Source organism: Tigriopus californicus, chromosome 3, assembly GCF_007210705.1.
Source record: "Tigriopus californicus strain San Diego chromosome 3, Tcal_SD_v2.1, whole genome shotgun sequence".
NCBI lineage: Eukaryota > Metazoa > Arthropoda > Copepoda > Harpacticoida > Harpacticidae > Tigriopus > Tigriopus californicus.
Window position 1 is genome coordinate 8,624,894 of NC_081442.1, and position 23,097 is coordinate 8,647,990.

General features: G+C 46.7%; 4 protein-coding genes across 5 annotated transcripts in view; all 4 read right to left on the reverse strand.

Annotated features, from left to right (window-relative positions):
- Positions 1 to 1,257: 1,257 nt before the first annotated feature.
- On the reverse strand, positions 1,258 to 3,088 carry LOC131877865 (G1/S-specific cyclin-D2-like). The gene is made up of 2 exons (XM_059223679.1): positions 2,003 to 3,088; positions 1,258 to 1,920 (listed from the first exon to the last, which is right to left on the reverse strand). The coding sequence occupies exons 1-2, from the start codon at positions 2,453 to 2,455 to the stop codon at positions 1,417 to 1,419; spliced, it is 957 nt and encodes a 318-aa protein (XP_059079662.1). The 5' UTR covers positions 2,456 to 3,088; the 3' UTR covers positions 1,258 to 1,416.
- Positions 3,089 to 8,874: 5,786 nt separating this feature from the next.
- LOC131878011 (teneurin-m-like) lies at positions 8,875 to 17,686 on the reverse strand. The gene is given in 8 exon segments (XM_059223889.1): positions 8,875 to 10,269; positions 10,363 to 14,887; positions 15,037 to 15,256; positions 15,327 to 15,353; positions 15,898 to 16,105; positions 16,243 to 16,544; positions 17,078 to 17,321; positions 17,577 to 17,686. Coding segments are annotated over 7 exon segments (6,288 nt in total). The 5' UTR covers positions 17,227 to 17,321; positions 17,577 to 17,686; the 3' UTR covers positions 8,875 to 9,412.
- LOC131878126 (teneurin-m-like) lies at positions 17,389 to 18,693 on the reverse strand. Its single transcript, XM_059224026.1, has 3 exons — positions 18,256 to 18,693; positions 17,945 to 18,161; positions 17,389 to 17,771 (listed from the first exon to the last, which is right to left on the reverse strand). Exons 1-3 carry the CDS (start codon positions 18,691 to 18,693, stop codon positions 17,389 to 17,391), a joined length of 1,038 nt encoding a protein of 345 aa, XP_059080009.1.
- A 323-nt stretch (positions 18,694 to 19,016) lies between these two features.
- The window catches only part of LOC131878399 (uncharacterized), a 28,277-nt gene continuing 24,196 nt past the window's right edge, over positions 19,017 to 23,097 (reverse strand). For both annotated transcript variants that reach the window (XM_059224359.1, XM_059224361.1), the window contains exons 2-4: positions 19,976 to 20,224; positions 19,503 to 19,623; positions 19,017 to 19,286 (exon numbers count right to left, since the gene is read on the reverse strand). In XM_059224359.1, the coding sequence (XP_059080342.1) occupies positions 19,058 to 19,286; positions 19,503 to 19,623; positions 19,976 to 20,224 (599 nt within the window). In that variant the 3' untranslated portion in view covers positions 19,017 to 19,057. The remainder of the gene's footprint in view (positions 19,287 to 19,502; positions 19,624 to 19,975; positions 20,225 to 23,097) is intronic.

A 23,097-nucleotide genomic window follows, 5' to 3' on the forward strand; every position in this document is an offset into this window, starting at 1 on the left:
TCGTCGTATTTTGAGGTCGAGGATCGAGTAGAGCTGATCTGGGATAGCCCAATGGGATGAGGCGAGCATATGTCCACCATCATCATAAACTGTGTTTGTGGTTGAGACAATGGAATTTCCAATCTTCTAATTGGTGACCAATGGTGCCGGCAAATCCTTTGGAGTGACTATTCATAGCCAAATTTCACGAGAAATCCACTCCTCCTTCTCATCGTCAAGACAACTAGCTATTTCTAGACAGACAGGTGGGAGTCCTTTATTAGGCATGGCAACTATGGAAGAGGCATTGACGGAGTAGGATCATAAAATCCGTCTCCGGATTCGCTTAAAGAAGCGACCCCACCCGCCCACTTCTTCTTTCCGCTTCTTCTTCTTTACTTGGTGGCTTAATTGCTCCTTTGAATGAGTGCTTTCATTCAAAGGTTTTTGACCCCTTGACCATACTCGTACAATCATGCATGGGACATCAGGGCTCGGATGGAACATGTGTTTTCCCTTTCCTCCTCCTTCTCCTCCTCCTCCCTACCATGCAACCCCTATTAAGCCGTACAGTCAGAACGGTAAAGCCACGATTTTGGCTGCCAAGTTTTGCCAATTAGCGCCTGAACGACATGAACTTCGATCATCACCAAGTCGTCGTTGTCGTCGATTCATTTGAGTCGAGCTGGCGACAAATCCATCAGGTCTCTCATATTCCAACCCTGGGGGTGCCAGTTCTTGGAAGGTCTATCCCCTAAAGTTCGATGGATTTGCCTTCCATAACAATGAGACGCCAGTAATGGTTGATCCCAGACGATTGAAATGAATGAGAGTGTCAAAATATGGGCGAAAATTAAGGTTCCTCAAATTGTCAGGAATGTCTCTGATCAACATCAGTGTCGTGGGGAGAGCCAGAAAGGATTCACCGACAAACTCAGAAGTACAATTGCCCAGGAGGCGGGGCCAAAGCCCAGGTAGGACCTCAAGCAACCCACTAGACGGACGGAGGTCCTCGGCGGCAATTAATCTGTGAGTCTACTCTCTGTTCGAGATGTCATCAAACCCAGAAAAGAAGAGAAGACTAGCGGCACTTCAAATTATCAAGTCTCGTTGGTGTGAATTTTGTCAATCGTGACCGAAAGAATGTCGTTGTGTCCCTATCATTATGTGCTTTCGCATAACAATGGTTATTAACTTAGGGAACAAACGCTCACAGCCGACAAAGCGGGGGCGTGCAGACCTTCAGGGGGCTAAGCCAGGCAAAACTGACGAAGATGCACCCTCTGTCTCTATCTCTACGTATTGTACCAGACGAAAACCGGTTGTTTCAATGCTCAATTATAGGGATTATATTTATTCATCAGGTACATTTATTTGATTAAGTTTGGGCCATTTTAACACAGATAACAAGAGGTTGGTGGTTGGAGTTGACAACGGTCATATTACGACCATAGACAGGAGATCTGTGGGCGTGGTTGTGATTGAGCTGTGCTCATTGCATGTTTTGGCATACTTTTGACTCCTGGGAGAATGAAATGGAGGCTGTTGCTTCAATACGGGAACGTCCATGTCTCCACCAAAGAGATTCTCTATCAGCAACATGCAACGGTTGATTTCTCGCTTGGACATTTTCGTTATGATGGACAAATTCCGGTGAAGGTCATCCGAAAAGTAACCGGATTGGTGGTCAAGTTTGCCCTCCAAAAGTTTGGTGGCCAGAAGCAGACTAGCAGTGCCTATTTGAACAGAATCGAGAGTGTGCACTAGACTGAACTCCGTCAAGGTCATCGAGGTCAATGTGGAGGTTAGACGTTGCAATTCCCCCAGATCAACTGGACAGCGGGACTGATCCATCCGATGAATGATTTGGGAAGCGATGCATTGGGCCGTCACCGAGTGAAGATCCCAGTTGAGTAATTCCAAGATTAGGAGCTCCCACGTCTAAATATATTTAGAAAGATGATTGCCATCAGATCTCATTCAATGACGAAAGCCCGAAGGTGGTTGGACAATGTCCACTTACCCTAATTTCCATATCGGTGGTACTGAAGTCGGTGAAGACCACCAACTTGTCGACACACAGGGGTGAGGTCTCTTTGTATTTGGAAGCAATAAATAGGCAAACGCATGCCAGCAATTGGAATTGGCTCTTCTTGATGGCCACGCGAGCCAATATTCGGTCCATATAAGAGATCGCCAATGGAAACACATCGGGTTGACAGCCTTGGTCCTCGGACACTTCCATCATCCACTCGGCCACGATCTTTCTCATGTGTGGCTTTAATTCGGGCTGGAGGACATCGAAATAGTTGGTGCACTTGACTTGGCTCAAATCGGGAGCTAGGAGAACGTTGGCCAAAACTCGGGAATCGCGGATGAGGGTGGGATCTTGAATGGATCGGATCCCCTCTGAAGACACCATGTTCTTGTCCAAAGTGAGTTGTTCTCTTATACTATCGCTATTTGTTGAAGTCATGGTGGATCGTGAGAGTGGTGGTTCACCTCCCCTCGACAAAAATCATCTGGAGACTGACAGGAATTGGCCAAAGGGACAACAAGTTGTTGCCTGGCACTCACTCAGTGCTTCACTCCATCTTCTCCTCCTTCACTTTGAATGAACTTTTGGGTGCGCCCTCTCGACCTTAAGGACATTAACGGGAGAGGGGTGCGTCTGTGAACGGTGTTTGGCGGGCCCATTGGCCCATGATCGCTCAACAGTCGATCGGTGAGAGGCGAGAGGTGATCTGTTTTAAACCAGGACCACAATGAGGGCTACCAACTCAAAAGATTGACGAATAGCTGGCGAATGGTCTGCTGGCAACTCGTAGAGCTACATTCGGTAACTGCTCCAGGAACGTTACTAAGAGGCTTCCTCTAAACAGGGGTTGTCTTTGTGAGATCATCAATCGAGAGCGACCCAAAGGAATTTTTTGACCAGTTGGAATTGTCGGTTTATAGCGCAACGCATGGAATGATTGTCGAGGGTCTGTGAACTTTTTTAACAACACCCTCGATATCTTATCCGGTGGATGGAGGTGGTGACGATGAGATGGAGTGGAGAAGAACGAGAAGAAGAAGAAGAAGAAGGCAGTCTCAAAATATGTCCCACTGTCAACATGCCAAGTTCGATCAACAACAAACCGTCTTCCAATTGAGAAATGACAGAACCATTAATTTCCATCATTTTCCATCATCCAATGGCACTAGTCACTATTCAAAAGATATTGGCGACTTTCATCCATTCCATACGTCAGCTGAGGATGAATTCGATCAGATTTACAGAACAATTGTAGAACCTAATCTGAAATGATTTCAAAGACAGATTTGCTTCAATTCAGTTCATGCATATTACAGTTCAATGGAAGTTTTGGTCAAAACCACAAATTAAAAGAAATTCATTGCATTGTCAAATCTTCAAACTTAGAAAAAGAGTAAAAATTGAGATTTATTTAGATCCTAATACCAAAACCTAAGATAACCTTATTAGAAACATAATCGGAAGCAGAGTGAAGACTGAAATAAAAACCATTAGTGCAATAGGATTCAGTGAGGTGAACCATTAAAGAATCGTGAGCGGAACCAACGGACCTTTGACGCAACGCTGATTTGTAAACTCGCAACCTCTCAATTAGCATCAGAAACTCTACATCACTACACACAAAAAATTAAGCATGTAACATTCATTGGAATACCAAGCGATAATAGGTAAATGTGGACAAAAATGAATATTGATCTTTGATGCCATAGATATTTTCCAAATTGGACTTCAGTAAGTCGGCATGGAATGAGGAAGCGACGAAGCACAACTCGTGGCCTTCGTATGGACAGGGAAAGTGCAATCTTCCCAAACTGTTTGCAACAGAAATCTAATTTTGCACGCACAACACGAACAAAGCGAAATGTGGAAACTACTTTCCAAGAATTTGGGCTCATTTTCTCACTAATGGGAGGGTTGGTATCTTATTATTCCCTGGTCTTTACCTTCCTCGCTGCTCGCTCGTTCTCCCCTCTTAGAATCTTTAGTGCCAAAATCAATAGGAAACGTCAATATTCTCAGTCGGAGCTTTGAATTTCGATCCAACAACGCGCTCACACAATGAAAAGTCACGCCGACCGAACGTCAGGATCTCTTAGCAAATTGCCTCCAACCCTGCCAAGCTTGGCCTCAATTTCGGGACCCATTCCAAACCATCTACATTACAGGGCCGTGCCATGGAGCTTTGGTTGGCGGTTCCCTCCCTGGAGCCCTCTAATACGGGTATGAGGGTAGTGGCGTAATGTTGGGTGCCCCAAGAGCTGCAGAAGTGATTAGTTTCCAATCAAGTCTCTTCTTCGTAGGAGCTTGGCTCGACTCCCAATGCAAGCTAGCAAACACAACTGGCAAGCACACAATGATGTCGAATCCAGTGTCTCAGTTCCAGTGTCTCACACAGTGTCTCACACAGTGTACGGCTTATGTGTGAGTGTGTGGGTGAGTCTCGATGGATAAATCCAATTAGAGGAATCTAATTTTACGGCAGATGAATTCGACTTCTCAAAGTATATAGATAGGAAGAAGATCGAGGTGCGGGTGCGAGGTTGTCCCCCTTTTTTATGGAACATGGCCCAGGATTACAACTACCGGTGTTCGTCTCGCGGAACAAGAGGAACACACTTCATACTCAGAAAAACGCGTACGACCATTGAAGGTAGAGGGAACAAAGAACACTAAAGTGCTGGTCTTGGTTTAATAGGCTGGCCGAGTGTGTTAAATATGGGAAAGAAGGTTTCAGCCCTGAGGAGACAGGATCAAGTCCAGAAGATAGAACGCACGCACTTCTCGTCTTCTCAGTTTAAGCGAGTTTCACCTTGGGTTGTGTTCATCGGGGAACGGCTCCTAACTTCACTCAGATTGGCCATTTTTTCTCATATGGAACAGCAGGGACGAAGATTTATAGATTTTTCTCGATATCCAAAGTTTTCAATCTTCTTCGACTAAGAAGGTCCAAGCTCCTTCGGTCCTCTTCTCTTCCTCGCTTTTCCCTCTTGTGCTCCTCTTTCGTCTTCCCCCACCAAGTTAAACTCCTTCAAGCTCTGTAGACAGAGGGAAAGAGTGACCACTGCCACCGAAAACTGAAAAGCTCCCTCAGCCTTTTTTACCCACTTCACGTCCATCCACTACATGAAGTAGACCGCCAACCTTTGCGAAAGAGAGGCGAATGAGATGAGTTGACTGGTGGGTTGAGGGTTGACTGGTACTGGTTTGGCGGGTAGGTAGATAGGTAGGTAGAGCTATAACGTTCTACAAATCCAATTCCCGCTGAAAAACTTGAAGAATTGACGATAAAAAAAGAATGAAAAGAACCAACTAAACCCCGAGGAAAGTTTATTACGCAAGGTCATCAGAATTGGGAAGCAAATTTAAATAATCCTGAGCCAAGGTGGAGAGAAATCTGTTGAGCACCATTCCTCTCTCGGGATTTGATCTCGGTTCATTTCAAGATCTTATCAAATGGTAAGGCGAACCCTTTTTTTTCATATATTCAGATAACTGCTCCCTCGCTTGGAACGGTCAAAATCCTCCGCATAAGTCTCCCTCTCTTGTTCGATCTCCTTTGTATTTCGAATCTGGATGGAACTTGGACCTTTGCAAAATACTCGAGAGTCAATGTAGTAGTAGATCATCTTCTCCTCCCCCCTTTGGGTGGATATGAGAAGGAACAGGAGAAAGGAAAGAAAGCGAAGTGCAGCCTATCTTGGCTCATATTTCATTTTTGGCTCGACAAAATGGTGCCCTTTTTGCTCGGGAATGACTTCGAAGTGGTCGTCCTTCTTGGAACTCAAAAAGGTACGCTTGCTCCTTTTGACCCACTCTCAATGCAAATGTTCCATATTTGTTTCCAAGTTCCAAAGAAGTTGATGGCGAGTTCCTTCCCCGAGAGATGAGAAGAACTGCTTTGACCATAAGCCATCTTTGCTATCAAAACTGCCCATTCTCTGATTCAAGAGGCTTAAGAAAAAAATTCGCAAGAGCGAGATCGTTTTCATGGAATGCACTGCAAAGGCCAGGCCCAAGCGGTATATTTACCTTTGAATAGAATAATACAACTCAAAATGCAAACATATTTCATGTTTCTGCAAGCTTCCATTTCTTGCTTGAGTTGATAAGTCGTCGTTCTTCTAAAGGATTTAGAAATAGTTTTTAATTGGAACACTTCTTGCAAACCGGAGTTGGTCTATGTACGTAGTACATGCAAATCTGATATGTACCAAAGAGCACCTTTACCAGACAAGTTCGAGCCACGATCTCAGAAATAGTTTCGAATGCACCGCAGGGTCTGTTCCATTGGAGAAGGCTACTTGTCTTAAGATATGATGTACGTGTTTCCATCTCACCGATGGAGCCATTGAGGCGAAACGATTCTCAATCAGTTCAAAACCCTGGATGGACTCAATCCAGGACCTCGAAGGGACAAGATGGAGGCGAGGGAGAAGAATGAGAAAAAGAGAGAGCGAAGGGGAAGAAAGGGGAAGAATTTCAACTTTAAATCTTTTCATTGCCAAACTCTTCTGCTCTTGCTCCTCCTTCTCCTCCGGCTTTTCCTCTTTCAGCCTCAGCGATTGGAATAGGAGGGTTATGCTGAGATGGCCAAAGCACATTGGCCAAAGTCAAAATGGTGGAGCATTAAGACTGTACTCTAGCCTGATATGGTACTAAATAGAAATGGCCTTCGCTCTTCCGACCATCACGAGAGAGGTAGCCAAAATGGGCCAGTTAAATTCGGATATGTCAGAATTTTATGGACTTTGACAGCAGCAAAAAGTTCCCAGGTGATTTATTTTTATGTCCATCCATTCTTTCTTGCTTTTTTTCGAGAGTCGTGATTCCTTTCCCAGGTTTCTTCAAACCACTCCTGAACACTCCATCCATACACTGGAGTAACTAGCTCTTCTCAATGGTAATACAATCCTTGGCTCCAAAAGCTGTGCCAGTCCCTGTGGGTAGATGGATCCCTTCTGGGTTAGTAGGTGGGTCCATGTCGTGCCTGAGCTTGGCGTTCGCTCAATCCTTCGTGGTCTTGTCGGAGAAAAGAAATGAGTGGCTGACTGAACCTGCTAGAGGGGAAGGAGGAACTTTGGAAGTGGATGATGATGATGATGATGATTCATCCGGCAAATGAGCTTCAATGACGATTGATGGATGTCCGCTTCCATCATGACATTGGCAGGCTAGATTTACCAAGAAGCACAACATCCTCTGATCCTCTCAGTTCCATCCTCTCCAAAGGTTGTGCCCAATTTTCTTTTCAGGAAGTACTCCATAGGTATGATATGAAATGATGAGGCGAGCTCAAAAAGCCCCGGAGGAGGATTATAATGGGAATAATAAGAGACAACCCCCGATTTACTTCAAGTGCCCTTGGTTTCTGTATTTCGGGAATCAATGGAGCGGCAGAATCATAGAATCATGAATGAGTTGCGGTAAAGCCCGAACTTTGAAGTCGTCCTCTCATATTTGATGAAGTCGAAAGTTGCAACTGCAGTTCTTTAGTGCTACCATTATTATACCAAGGGGTTCTGCTTCCATGGCCTAAGTTTTGATGAGAGTTTGAAGACTCTTATCGTGGCTGAGTTTTTAGTAAAGCCATTAAGAAGATGCTGAGAGCCGGAGACTCATGCTGGCTTGGTTTTGGGTCGAGATTTGCCTGGTCCAATGGGCTGTTCCGCGAAACGTCACTCATACTACTCATACGTACAACGTATTCGTTCATCCATCGCCGACTTCGCGCTTCGGTTTGCCCCGTTCAGATTTGCTGTTCCAACACTTAAGTTCCCCATTTTGAGAAGGGGAAAATATTGCCATTATGGCTCTTTATTTGCTTGCGGTGCTCCATAGATGAGTCCATTTTGGGGTGAAAACCCAAACGGCTCGAGGAAGTACCACTAAGTCAGTCAGCGCCAAAGGGCTCAAGACTCTCTAGAAGAGAGAAAAGAACAACAATAACAAACTCCTCGGTCTCACCACCATCAGTACCATCACCTTCACCTTCTACATCTCGTCTCTTTTTCCTCGACCCATCAAAGAACTTTCCTCTGTTTTCCTGTTCAATTGGGCAATAGGGGGGGGAAACTCTTCACTCTTGCTCTCTTTTGCCGTTGGAACATTCACTCTGGATCATGAGTAAGTGACATGTGCTCAGTCAGAGGGATCTGTCCCCGGACACTTTTGGCATATGGGCAATGGGGTCGACCCCTTTCCTGATTAAGATTCAAATCAAAAGACATTTGTCATGGGTTGACTCTGGTCAAGCTCAATGAAAAGTTGGTTGGATCAAATAGAGAAAACTGGGATTGACTTGAAACGAGTAACTTGCGATTTGACGCCGTCAAGACAAATTACGGGACAGACTCCAAACGAGCCAAGACGTGATTACAACTGAAAACCATTAGGAGACGCGTGGAACACGGATTAGCGATCGATTGATGGCTTCAGGAAGCGATGCAAGTGAGGGTTCAGCTTTGATTATGCCACTTCGGACATAACTGAATGGTGCCTAATTCCAAATTGGCACCCCTGACAGACTGAATAGAAGATGGCATCAGTGCCAGTATTGTTATAGGGCGCGGTACGTTCACTGTCGTTGGGAGCAACGACGAAGAGGCTCATCCCCATAAAGATGGACTTTTCTTGCTACCACCATCCCCACCGACTACAACCAACTAGACTGCTACCATTACTGGTGCAGCAGTCCCAGTATGTGCTCCACTTGGAACAGCCATCAAGAGCTCAAAAGAGCTTTGCTCTTACAATAAGAGTGATGGAATGGATGGCGAGAAGAAGTGAGAGATGAAAGGGAAGGAACCATCGGGGAGAAAGTGTGCTTAATAAATGACAGAATGGACATGAATCATGTGCCGTTGTTGTTAAACGAAGCTTTATTATTGATAATTAGATTGATCACAGCCTCTTAAAGCAAATGAGTGGAGCGGCCCATCCTCGTGTTCCCAGGCCCCTTTTTATCGGTACAATCGACGAAGAGAGAGTCATACACAGGAACAAGGATGAAACGGGCCACATGAGATAACGAACATTATGATGATAAAGATAAGAATGATAATGATAATAGTAGGAGTCCTGGTAGTGTAATAATTGTAAGACGAAAATTCACAGCCCTGTTTGGTAGATAAGAGATGATGAGATGGTATCACGGAGTGGTGCCACGGGAGGATGACCAGAACAGTTCCACCCCACTCCCACAAAGTATTGCCATTTCTACAAAGACATTCTAATCTTTACATACAGCCCAACATTCTACGCGGAACAACACTAACGCCAAGCCATTTCATGGAACAACAGTGAGTAGGAACCAGTACTAAATACCAATACGTAACAAAATTCAATCTTGAGATCAATGATGTGAATTGGCGAGGCATCTCTAGGATCTCTCCAGGTTTAAACGCCTTTGCTTCGGCGTCGATCCGAATCGCGGATCAGGATTATATTGGAACTCTCTCCCAAAAGCTGAGGGAACCGGTGAACACTGTGCACTTCTAGGCCTTGGAAGCCTTTCACTTCGCCCGTGGACAAAAGCTCGTCTCTCTCACTTTGGGTCCACTCCCCAATATGGCCCATTTGAACAGCCTCGAATTCCCGGAGCCAAGCTCGACGGACGGCTTGTTTATGAGACGCTCGGTAAATGTGTCGGTTGGCAAATCGTCTTTCCGTGTCATAGATTAAACAGATCTTTACCGATGGCGAGCGGATTGATTCAGCACATAACTGTCGGCCTCGAGGCCTTATGGCATCCTTGGTGATGTTGAAGAGGCCAGACAAGCGGTCGAGCTCCTGTAGGTCGGAGGCGAACGAGTTTTCATCGTCCTTCAGGAAGAAGAACTCTTGGTTTCCGCTGTGGCTAGCATCGTGAACGGACGAAGCATTGAGAACCGAGGCAAACACACTTTGAGCCACGTCCCCTTCCACCCCGGGGATGAGAGTAACCAAGGCTTTGCCGTTGATGTCGCTGATGAGGATCCCTTTTCCAAATGGACTGGCTTCCACTGCAGTTTGACCCCCGAGATCTGGAGTCAAAAAATCATTGCAGGAGGTCAAGGAAACAGTCTTGAGCAGGCCGGGTGAGTGAAGAAAGTCCATCGAGTTTTTTATCTTTCGTTCCAGTCCGAGTGTTACGTCCAAACTTTGGAAGCTCTTGAATTCCGGTGCACCAGCTTTATCGTCTATGGGATTGGAGAGAACCATCCCCGAGTTCTTCTTGATATCCATTCCAAATAGCGCCAGCCAATCACTCAATTCTAAAACAAAGAAGAAAAAGAAATGTGGCACAGATGTCGGGTGATCGAGAGAGGAAGCCATTGTAACTTTCGTGATCAAGACCGTGTGCTTACCTGTCATTTGTGATTGAGCGCCTCCGTCAGTTTTCTCGTTAATGGGATCGTTGTTAAAAAAGCGATAGGTATAAATATCGAAAGGACTTTTGATGCCTTGGGCCAGATGATCCCATTCAGGCGTGAGCCAAATGCCCATGTAGGGGTCATACACTCGGTTCCTGAGATGGACCAAATTAGTGTACTGATCTATCAGGCCTCCTCTGAAGCCCAGAGGCAAAGCAAAAGAGGGATTGGAATCCGACACCACCTGACCAAAAGGTGTGTAAGAGATCTCTTTGATCAGGTCTCCATTGGCCGAGAATACAGCGAGTGGCGAGCCCACTTGATCAGTGGCGAAGTAGTATCTTTCGCCGTTGCTGGTGTCCATTGCCATTATGTGTTGAGAATCGTCGTAAATGAAGTGATATGTCCGCCCGGCCTTGGGGAAATGAACATGGCTCACTTGCCACGGTTGATAGAGATTGGTATAGAGGTATTGTACCACGTTGCCCACTTGGTCACTCTTGGCGATGAGCCGTCCTCGGTCATCGTAGTAGAAGTGAATCTTGAACTTGCCCATCCCTACCGCGGTAACCATTTGGCCGAGGACGTTATGCTCGTATCGTTGATCTCCCCGTCTCCATGCAAACCCGCAATCATCATAAGATACGAAAGGTAGATTGTCAACCCTGACAAGTCGATCGGACTTGTCATATCCCAGAACAGAGCTCGGTCCCACTCCGGGACGCTCGATCATGACAATGTTGCCATTGGCATCGTACGAGTAAGCAAAGTTCTCGGCATCCTTGCTCTTCTGGGACTCTAATTGATCATTCAGATTGTAGGCGAAGGCCAATTTGGCGTCCTTTCCATCTTGAAGCGAGGAATGGCGGCTGCTCAGTCGGCCTCGATCATCATAGCCAAGTTGAAGCTCGAACTTCTGCGAGCCTTTAAAGTAGATGGCGACCTTCTCCACCCGGCCATGTGTGTCCAAGTCTTTCGTGAGTACAAAGTCTTTGTTGTAGGTTTCAATAATAGTCTTTCGAAGGGATTGTCTTTGGAATCTGAGATCCTGGGTGGCCTCCAGTTGTCCCAAAGGATCGTTATACTTAATGGCGATCGTTTTGAGCGTCTCTTTGTTAATGACTACATCAATGCCAGACACTCGAGCGCTGCCATCGTACTGGTATCGTACAAAGATATCGCTTAGTATGGCATGGTCTTGCACTCGGTGAATCTGGTGGTATTCTTTCAGCAAGCTCACATGATAGTACCACTCGGCTTTGAACACGGAAACGGTGGAAACGTCCGTCAATTCGGCTCCCTTGAGTAAGCCTGTGGTGGGATAATAATGGTAGCTGATGGCCAAGGCACCGGCTAAGATCATTTTGAGTCGACTCGAATCTTGCTCTTCATAATGGTAGATGATCTTGCCAAACCCATTGGGACAACTTTTGGCAACCAAATCGCCCTGAGTGTTGAAGAATAATTCCGCGGGCAAATTTGCCCAAGGGGCATGAAATTCGAAGATCTTTTGCCCAAAGCCCATTCGAGCGTTAAAGCCGTAGATGTGGCCCAAGGGAGTGACGACAGCCTTTAGTAGATCATGTCCATCAGTGCGTTTCATATGGTATTCTCCGCCAGTGCCAACTGTCACCTTACTTGGCAGTCTGCCATGGGGCCTCAAGTATTCATATTCATAGGCCATCTGCTTGGCTTTCAAAACTTTGTGTACGCGACTCAGTCGGTCATACTCGGCTTCTTGGACGAGCTCTCCCCACCGCCAGGACAATGGCTGGCCGAACTGATTCCGGTCCAAGAGGACGGGTGAAAATAGGCCACTCGGTTGCATACTGATCCGTCTGGATTGTGGTCCACCCGAGATGTTGAGGATGGCGTGAGCGTCCTCGAGGCGGATCAACTCGCTCGCACTATCGGGATGAATGGCAATAGAGAAAAGTGGTTTTCCATTGATCTTTAACTTCTTTTCAATTTGGTACTTGTCCTGAGTGGACACGGTGTATTGCCACTCCAATGAGTTTACCGTGTCCCTGCCAATATCGGTTTTCTCTCCTGAAGGCACGGGAAAGCTCTCTGCCAAGCCGAACTCTCCGTCAAGAAGATGAAATGGCATGGTTCGCAAGGAATAGCGAGAGCTACTCTCTGAATTCACAATGAAACTTCTGTCCGATCTCATGCGTGCCACTCTGAATGCCTGTCCATTTCGAACCTGAATGACTCCGGGATGAATGAGCAAGGAAAAGACATTCCGAGCATTTTTTGTGATATTAACTTTGGCGCCTTCCACCTCCAAATCCGAGACCAGTGATATCTTATCGCCGGTTGGAGTGATCACCTCTTCGAGGCGCCCATTTCTATCGTAATAAAAGGCATGGTACTCTCCATTGCCTGCAATCCGGGCTTGGATCAGTTCCGTGGAACGGTGGTATGAATATAGAGCAGTGGTCCAGTTATCGGCTGATTTGAGTTGAGTCAGCATCCTTTTCCTCATATCAAGGGCCAGCTCAAAACGCTGCTGTAAGGAATTCTCGATGGCACTCACTTGACCGGAATAGTCGCGGATGATTTTGATTTTCCCCCCGGTCGAATCTGAGATCCCGATCAGTTTTCCATTGCTAGTGGACACGGAATTCAAGAACTGGTAGTAGACCTTGTTGGAGCCGATCTCACGGGTTTCCAAATGAAGGCCAAATCGATTGAAGATGTAGATCTCCCGATCCTCTGGCGAGTAGACGTGGTATTCATGTTGTTCGGAGAGCGACGGAATGGACGTCTTGATGGCTTGAATGCGTCGATTGGCTTGGTCGCTGATAAACAACTGCCCATCGGGACCGACGGCAATGGCACTCACGCTTCCAAACACCGCTTCAAGTGCCAAAAGATTGGAGTCATCCAAACAAGTGCAATCACTCTCTTGGCAGTTACACTTCGAATCCCGTCCGGCGTAAATGGAGATCCTGGCATTAGTATTCACAACTGAGACTCGGTTAATCCGGCGGGCATCACTCTCGGCGATGAAGAGCTCCCCAGAGGGCGCAAATGAGAGCGAACTGGGTGAGACGAGCGTGGTTTGGGACGCAAAATTCAAGTAGTGGCCTTCTTGATCCAATCGCGAGCAATGGAGAGGCCGTCCGGCCACGATGTGAACTCGGTCATCGGTGGTCAGTTTGACAATGAGGTTGTCATCAATAAAGTGCACCGCATTATCCAAAGGATTGATCGCCAACTTGGTTGGCCACCGAAGCTGAACTTCATGGGCAGACACGAAGCCCGAACAGGATTGGGGTCGCCAAGTATTTTCTAGTGGGTTGGAACCCAAAACCGTGGTGATGATGCCATCCACGTCGACCTTTCGGATTTTGGTGCCGTCGGCGAAGAAAAGCTCTGATTGAGCATTGACAGCCAGTCCTTTCGGATAGATGAGTCTCGCCTCTTTGGCTAGGCCCCCATCCCCACACTCATCCTCATCGCCGGGCAGACACCGAATACCACTTCCGACCATTGGCTCCCAATTCTTTGTTACGTCCTGAGGCTGATCCAGGTCGATGATCTTCATGATTCTGTGCGTCTCTGGATCTGATATGAGGACCGAGCCATCACTGGGATGAATGGCAATGTTGTATCGATAGGCCATGTCGGAGGAGGGAAATTTCAGTACGGTCGAGACCGTCCCATCGGGTCGGATCCGTCGGATCAAATCGTAATCACCCACAATCACGGAGCCGTCAGGCGCAGCCACCAGATCAATGGGAGACAACAGACGAGCCTTATCCAAGGGGCCATTCAGACAAGCCTTCAAGTCCTTGCACAGCGACTCCCTGGGTTGTCCGTCTCCGATTAAGTTGGTCATCAATTTAGGCCGCTCTTTGAGGAACACAGTGCTCCCGTCTCCCTTTTATAAGATCCCTTCTTGATGGTTGTAGCGATGGTGGATGTGAAAATCCCATCCCCCAATATGGCTGACTTTGAGGTTTTGGCCCAAAATCTTCTTGGTCTGTACGTCCCAAATGGTGTGTGGGCAATCGGAATACGAATATCCTACTTTTACCACAGCTGTGGTGACGCCATAAACTCTCTGTCTATACACGTTCAAACGTCGCCAGGCGTATGTGTACTTCAAGTTGGGGTCTGCCTCGAAAGTCTTCTCAAAAAGTTCCCCTTCAATGGTTATACGGAGATGGATGAGCTTGAGTGAGTCTGGGATGGTGGACGGTGTCAAGCGCAGCTCGATGGTCGAGCTGAACCCCTCCGCTTTGGCCGAGCTGTAGACCAATTTCAATTGAGTATTGGGCACCTCCACCACTTCTTGCAACACTCGAGATTCGGCCAAAACCTCAGACTGGTCCAATTTGGCTTGCGTGTATTGGGAAAGTCGCCACGAGGCCAAGATAACGGGTCGAATCACTTCGTAATTGTGGCTTTTGCAGATTGGAAACGACTGGGCGAGGGACTGAAATGACCCTCTGGTCTCGTCGTTTTCTTTCGTCCTCATGAACATCACCACTGGATCAATCACAATCACCTTTGTATGGAGAGAGTGAGAGAGTGAGAGAGTGAGAGAGTGAGAGAGAGAGAGGGAAGGGGGGAAAAAAAAGAACAAATCGGTAAAGATTGAGTTTGGAGACTTCATTAATCAAGCTCTTCACAAGAGGAACGGACCCCTAGACGTACCTCGTTCCACGGCACGAAGAATGATCTACTCGTGGGTGGAAAGGGATTCTTTCCAAATCGAAGGGTGGCCGCCCCTCCCCCATTAACCATGAAATCGAACCAACCATCCTCCTGGGTCATGGTATAGCCTTCGATGAGTTGGTTTTCATGGCTGATCCTCACCCCAGCTAGACCTCGACCAGACGAGGTCATCACGCGACCTCGAATGACGGCCACGCGGCTAAAAATAAAGAGGGAGGATGGATTGAGTTTGATAGCTGTCTCCTTGAAGGTGGCCGGTGTTCAATTACCTTTGGTTAAAGTAGTTCCAAAAAATACTACGCAGCATGAAATGTACGAATGAGAACAGCATGGAAAAAGACGCAAGCGTATACCACAATCACAGCAACAACAACAGCGACAACGGCCAATATTGTCCGATTTCAAAATCAGTAACCGGACAGTATGAGCCTTATGGCATGTACAAATGAATAGAGACGAAGGCAAGGTAGGAGATTGCTCTAAAACAGTATTAGCAAGGACGTCTCAAATCTAAACAGTATTCAAAAAATGTTCCATAAACAACCTTCAAAGCAATGGAAGTTTTAAAATTTCGGACATTTATGACAAAGACATCCAACAGAGAAAAAAAATGAAAAAAGACAAAATTCCCTTTGGGTGTCTGTCACTGTCTGTTCTCAAGTTGAACCGCTCAGCTACCAAATAATGTAGGCTAATAAGGTATAGGGACTTTCTGAACGTTCCACGTCTGTAGATGGACTTTCAATCTCTTTTGTGGTGGCCCTTTATCTATCACGAGGTACGTATATGTGGAGCAGAGGCACTCTCGTCTCCGGCAAATGACTGATTCAGCTCCCTCACCTTTCGTTGAATGCGGTGTTTTTGGCGTATCGTTGAAGAGATCCTTCCTCGATGATGAATCTCATTTTCTGGAAGAATGAGGCCGTGGCAGCTGGCGGTTGTCGTTGCAGTAAAATCTCAATTGGACGTGGAACAGTGGCACACAGCTCGCTGTCTTGACAGGATGTGCTGGCGCAGCATTCCGGATCTTCGCAGTCGGTCAGTCCATCTACATTGGGGAAGAAGAACAAGGGACAGATAAGAAAGAGAGACCGAGACGACAGAAAGCTTTGAATTGGGGGGAAAAAGTGAATTGTTTTCGTGACTGCCGAGGGTTCTTAAGGCATTCTCTCACTCTGTGCGTACCTTGATCATCATCAATAGCGTTGTTGCAATCACGTTCCAACTCGACCTCACAGCCATCACCTTCCCAGCCATCTTGGCATTGACAGTACCAGTCGCTGTTAAAGTTGGTCTTACAGTTGCCGTGATCGGAGCATTGCCGGGGGCAGCCCTCCAAAGTACAATGAACCCCGTTCCATCCGGCCACGCAAAGACACGTTCCATTCTTACATTGACCGTGCATGGAACATCGTGGGTCGCAAGTTTTTTCCTCACAACGTGGTCCTCCCCAACCATCTCGACAAACGCAGGCGTCGTCTTCGCAACTGTGAATGAAACTCAAATGCATGAAATGATATAGGATGTAATTCAGGGGTGAACCGAATAAGGCCATTGAAGGATGTGTTTTTGCCCTGCTTCATTTGGCCACACAACATGTCGTTTTGGCACCGTTCCGTGAAAGGCGCTCGTTGTGGGCGGACAAAAAAGGTGAAAAAGTTGGAGCGGCACGTACCAAAAGGAACCTGGCTATAGACAGTAGCAGTGCTATAGGTTCCAATCAATACAAGCTATCCCAGTTTAACGAGTGGTCCAGCCAAATCAGTTTCCACTTTCCACCCTCCCTTCCCTCCTCTTTTTTTAGTTGGCTTCTCATCCTTATATCGTTTGCTTCTTTGCTGGAACCCTCTAACCCGAGACCACAAAAAAGCTAGATGCACACATTGTTCCACCACACATTGTAGTACAGAGTCAAGACAGAGACACCCTTCCCCCTCTTTGTGTAATTCCTTTAAGATGGTTTTCCGAAAAAAGGGGAAAATCTGGACCCCTCCATCTCCCGCTCACTTTTTTCTCCTACCTTCCATGTTCGCCACAATCTAAATTGCAGACTTGCTTGGCACAACTTTGTCCCGTCCATCCTGGTGAGCAGTGGCACACTTGAGATTCCAGATCAAATCGTCCGTGACCATTACAATTTGGAAGACATTGTCTTGCTTCCTCATCCATTTGGTGGCAGGAGTCGCCTTTCCAGCCTTTCTTGCACACACATTCTCCTTCCACACAGAACCCATGATTCGAACAAGTGGGATCAATGCAATCGGCTGAAATGGAACACACCAGATGAGAACAGGATCAAGAAATATCTATATATACGTCTAGATATACGGACTACGGACGGCACACGTCGTGCATTAAAGTACTACTGTCGACGTGAAAAGACGAAGCCTGTGGAGCTCGGCACTGGCCTTCGAAGGAACGAAGAAAATGGCAAAAAAGGGTCTTTTCTTTGAATTCCAAAGTGGATGGGAAAGCTTTTGTGCATGGTGTTTCTTTTTCCCTGGTTCTCTTTTTCTTACTTTTCTCGCAGAATTCGCCGGTAAATCCTTTAATGCAGTGACAGAGTCCTTCCACGCAGTGTCCGTGGCCGTTACAGTCAGTGATCTCGCATTCCTCGTGCCTTAGATGACATTCCTTGCCCTTCCATCCGGGCTGACAGACACACTCTCCATTCACATAATCTCCATGGCCGTTGCACAACACCGGGCATACATCTACAAATGAGAAACAGAACAATCGGGTTCATCTCGGCTCACTCACATGTTGTTCTAGTTTAGAGAGCATGCATGCATGCATTTGCTCGCTCAATCTTGACTGATGATTATAATTATGCCTTGATTTAGCACCGAAACCGAGTCTTTGTCGTCGATGTTGTCATCAACCTTACCTTGGCTGCAGTCGTTTCCACTATGCCCAGATTGACAGTGGCATCGCCCGGCAATGCAATCTCCTTTTCCATTACAGCCCTTGGGACAACCTTCGGTGAGCTCTTGAGACAAGGTACCCATGAAGCCAAGGGTTTGGGCGTCTCCGTAATCATTGTAAAAGGAAATGAACCAATGACCCTCGGTGAGGAAAAGAGGCAATGATTTGGACACTGAGCGCTGAAGAAATGAGAGGGAAAATTAGAAGAAGAAAAAAAAAACGACCACACCATGAGGGAAAGCAAACGGATGAAAAAGAGAAAACTGAACTCACGCGAGAGGACCTTCGGCTCCTCGAGTCTTCGAAACCTTTGATCACCTCCATTATGTCGTAATTAGTGTGAGTTGGAAGACCGTTCCGTCTCGCATACAAGCCCACGGAGGCGCCTCGAGGCACGGATAAGTCCATATTCACATAAGAGGCCTCTGATTGATAGAACTGAATGTTCCAGTATCCATACGCAGGAATGGCCTGGTTCAGACTCTTTCCAAGGGCGATCTGACGGAACGAGGTGCCATCGGGAGGCAAATTCCGTGGCAGTTGTGTCCCCATGGAACTCACTGAGAGCTGCTGAGAAGAGGTTGAGATATCCTGACCACCGTCCTCACTCTCAGCCAGAACGGCGCAGGCCTTGGCACTGGGAAAGGCCGAGGGTCCGTCAGACTCGGGGATTAGATTTGAGGCTGGTGGGAGAAATGGATAAATGTGCATAAATATGCATACATGTGTATAATTTGTATGCATATTATTGAACTTGTATGTATATTGGATATATCAAGACATCATATTGGAGAAAACGATTGGCCTAGAGTCATTACTAAATATGGAGCCTTCAGGATGAGGAGGAAAAGCTGCATCTTTAGAAGTTTCATGTGCATGTCAGAAGGTTTTCAAGAAAGTTTGACTGTGTGGTTACATTTCGGGTTTTGCAAAGTGCACCCGCACTGTTTGTTCCCCAGTCCCTCCTTGCATGATGAAATGAAGGAGTGGCACTTCCCTTTATTAAGCTTTTTTGTAGCAGCCTTGAACCTCAACATGCCCTGATTGCTTTTGGGGTGGTCCTTTTTTGAAAGTACTAACCTGTCACAGTGATCAGAACAGCCCCGAGTATCACAGCCAGGAGGACAAAGAAGATAGCAATGCATTTCCACGAACAGTTCCGAATGAAATTCTTCTCCCATGGGGGCCCAATTTTGTCATCTCTCCGCTTGAGTTGTTTTCTGGGGTCGCCAGAGCGTTTATTCGAGGGTGGCGGTGGTGGTAAGAACGGAGTCTCAGCATGACTCAATTGCAAACTTGGGTTTCTGTGAAACGGATGTGGGGATGTGAGTGAGGAAGGGCCAAGAAGAAGAGAAACAGAGGGGGAAAGAAAGACCTCTTTTTAGTACTGTTTTGATGACCCGGTTCATTCAATTAGACACGGAGACAAGAACGAGATAAGAAGCTGGCACACAGGCTCTGTCTCGAACAGAATTTGCATCACATGGGCGAATTGAAATTCCTTGGCATATTAAGCTTACCTATCTGACATTGAATGACTGGGTAGATCTTTGGCTGGACTGGTATGGTCAGGCGGTGAGTGATTTGAGTGATGTAGCCGGTATTCCAAACGAGAGTCCACGGTCAAATTCTTGGGGAGGTCTGAAAATGAGTGGCATTTCATCAAGAGAAGGTGGTGTTTAATTATGTGCAAGAGTAAACTGCATTGCCAAATTCCTTCTTGGAAATTGGGTGGAGAGAAAGGAAGAAGAAGAAGAAAACACGCCACAACTCTAGCCGTCCTTTACTGCTCCTAACCCCATAAGCAAATGTTAATAAAATCATAAACTTGAGAGAAGCTAAGTTCTAAGGTTGAAGCTTCGTCTTGGCATTGCTATTTTTAGGCCCAAACTGTTGACTCTATCGTCCAAACCTGCCTATAGGACCGTCACAATAACCATTCATATTCGTCAAGGTTTGACAGGTAATGAATGGGGTCTAAATTTAGACTTACTTCCAGGAATGTAAATGCTCCCCGAGGCTGTTTGCATGAGGCAACTGGTGATTTGTTGGTCTGTGTCCTCCTCGGAATAACCCGAGTCCAAATAATTGACTTTTTGTCCGGCCAAACTGCCTTCTCTCAACTGTAAAGTGGCAGCCTCGCCGAGGCCACTCGAGGATCCATTGGCTTTGCCCAGTGAGGCGATGAGGCTGGCATGACGACCTCCGGTATATGTATTGCTGGCATTATCCAAAACGCTACCTGTAAAAGCAAAAAGCAAAGACCATTCATTCCATGTTGCAGAATGTCATTAGAGGGCATGAGAAGCCTAATACTCGCAGCACGCACACACGACAAACCTACCAACCAACCTACTACATTGAACTCTCAAGGCATGAGTGTTGAGTAGCAATGCATGTAGTACATGTAGCGGTGGGTAACTGGTTGGGGAGGTGATGATCAATCAATGGTTTTTGGCTGGCTCCAGCTCCTCCACCCAAAAGATAATTGACAAGGGTGGACCTGATATCATCAGAGGATGGATGACTTTGACCAAAATCTGAGAGGGAGTTTCACACATTAAGCTAAAGGAAATATCGTGTTCAGATCTGTTTGTAATGACAGGGCATTCAGGGAAGATGGACGAACGGACGGACCGACCAAGGGCACTACGAGAGATCTGAAAGACGCGATACCCATTAGAGGCTTGAGTTTTTTGCTTGCTTCTCTCGTTCTCTCCAATCTTAACCAGTCCAAATGTTCCACTCTGGGTTCAATTGGAAAAGAATTCTGAGGTCGAGATGGAGGAGGGCGGGACAGACAACTGGTGCGGGAGATGGGGCTCTCCTCGAGGAAGCGTTGCCCTCTGAAATTCTTTTTAATACCACTTCGAGTGGGACGTGGAGCAAGAGGCTTGGATGGTGAATGAGGAGGGAATGTTATTTGCATTTCCAGAACTCGAGAGCGAGAAGGCCTCCGGTGCCACGCAAACACACTCACTCACTCACTCACTCACTCACCCTGGTAGTTCTCGTCCCGTTTTTCATCATCAATCTCCCTTAAAAAGATGCCCTCGAAACTTTCCTTCTTTGGGGGTCTTTTGCTCTTCTTCGTCTTCTTCCTATTTCGTCTTTATACATGGAAAGATCTTGTGGCGTTTTCAACGAGTCCTCCGCCAAAATCTCGTCGGTCCTTGGTCTCTCTCTCTTTCTTAGATCTTTCCATCTTTCACCCAGTTCAGCTTGTAGTAGTTTGTACCGAAGTGCAAGTGTCAAAGACGCACGCACACACTCACAAAGAGAGGCCAAGACACGAGAGACATAGAGACGAGGAGCCGCTCTCGTTCGTTCGTTCGTTCGTTCGTTCGTTCGTTCGTTCGTTCGTTCGTTCGTTCGTTCGTTCGAACGTACGTACATAAATGGAAAGGCTCTCTCCCCTTTTTATGGGCTTAGAGATCTTTAATGAAAAAAGACATCATTGGTCTGAAACCAAAGAGTGATAAAAAGTGAGAGAGAAAGGAGTGAGGAAATGCTCTAAGGTCATATTATCATCACTCGTGACAGCAGCAGAGGCCAGAAATTTGTCCTTATGACGGAGCATCCGGAGTCGGGGGAGAGAGAGAGGAAGGGATGAGATGAACGACCACCAAATGGAGGAGAAAAAACCAGCAAGAAGTGGAAATCATCAGGCACACAGGCAGACAGGCAGACAGGCAGGCTGGCAAACAGACAGACAGACTGACTGACTGCCTTACCTCGAGTGGCAACGAGGAAAGAGCTACCGCAGAGTAAAAGCCCATCTTCCCCTTGAGACTTTTGGACTGTCTTTTTTTTACTTTTAGCCCGTAAGCCACTCGAGGAGAAACCATGAAGAGACATCATTGAACGAGATGCCCCCGGCATTGTCAATTACGACGACGGCGCACAGCTCTTAAGCTCTCAACGTAGTCTTTGCCCTTTCCATGCCCGGATTTCTTGCCATGATCAAAAGGAAATACGGCAAAGCAAAACATGCTTCTGTCCCAGTTGACGTAGTAGTATTTGAACTACTCATATTTGAGTCTCTTATGAATACTTAAGAGCTTCACCTGTCTCGCTATGCAGCGTAAGTTCGTGCGTGCGTGCGTCGATAGGTAGGCCGTGCCAACTACGAGCTACGATACGCACTGCACATAGGTCGAGAGTCGAGGGGGAGAAGTCTCTCAGACAAGGGGATTACCCGAGATGATCGATTTGGCCACTGATCAAGGGACAGAGTGAATGAAGAGACGACTACGTACACTAGCAAGTATCCAACGGGTGATCTCAGAACCCAACAGGGTCGACGAGAACTACTACTACTACTAGTAATAAACCCCAACCAGTAGCCAGTACCTTTTCATCACTTTGGCATCCATTCAAGGGAAGTTGAAAAATAAGTCGCCGAGTCGGGATCAAACCGAGTCGTGCACCTTTGCATGGTTGAGCATGAATCATTTATTCAAATGAGAGTCAAGAACTGGAAGCCTTAAGTAATTATTCATATTTGTTAAACTTGCAAATCAGATCTCGTGACGGGCGTCTTTGACCGAGCAAACACTGACTAAGAAGAGAGAGCTAGAAATATACTACGTTCGCATGTATGTACGAACAGTATTTGTGGATTCGTTCAGCACAAGAGCACACTGATAGTATTACCATTTTGGATGCTCCTGTCACGATCCATCTCGAGCTGAAGTTTATTGAATAACTCATCTTCATCTGGCTTCTGATGTGAAACACACAACTGACGAGCTTCTTCCATCTCTCCCATGTTGGACAACGCCGACTGGACGAGTAAAAATAATCATACGCCAGAGTGAGCTTTATCCTCTGCCGCATTCTATTCGGGTAATACAAATTGCACGACTACCGTACTGTACGTATTGTGCTACATACGAGGCACCGTACACGCTCTACAATGCTCGACGGAGGTTGTTTGGCCGTCCTTCAATTTGCTTCGTACACATGAACGGTTGGTACTGTCTGCGTCCGACACGAGGAACAAAACCCTTTAGGACCCCTTTCGCCCATTCACTTGACGGCCTTGTTTTTTCACCGTGTATACTCAAATTTCGATAATGTGAGAATGGGCTCGTGAAGGGCTGTAGTAGTGCT

Excerpts from the sequence above, each read along its gene's own strand:
- LOC131877865 (XM_059223679.1), bottom strand. The coding sequence starts at position 2,455 with ATGACTTCAACAAATAGCGATAGTATAAGAGAACAACTCACTTTGGAC. Across the intron at positions 1,921-2,002 it reads CCACCGATATGGAAATTAGG|ACGTGGGAGCTCCTAATCTT; the intron begins GTAAGTGGACAT and ends AAATATATTTAG.
- LOC131878126 (XM_059224026.1), bottom strand. The coding sequence starts at position 18,693 with ATGCACATTTATCCATTTCTCCCACCAGCCTCAAATCTAATCCCCGAG. Across the intron at positions 18,162-18,255 it reads GGAGCCGAAGGTCCTCTCGC|CGCTCAGTGTCCAAATCATT; the intron begins GTGAGTTCAGTT and ends TCATTTCTTCAG. Across the intron at positions 17,772-17,944 it reads TGGAAACGACTGCAGCCAAG|ATGTATGCCCGGTGTTGTGC; the intron begins GTAAGGTTGATG and ends TCTCATTTGTAG.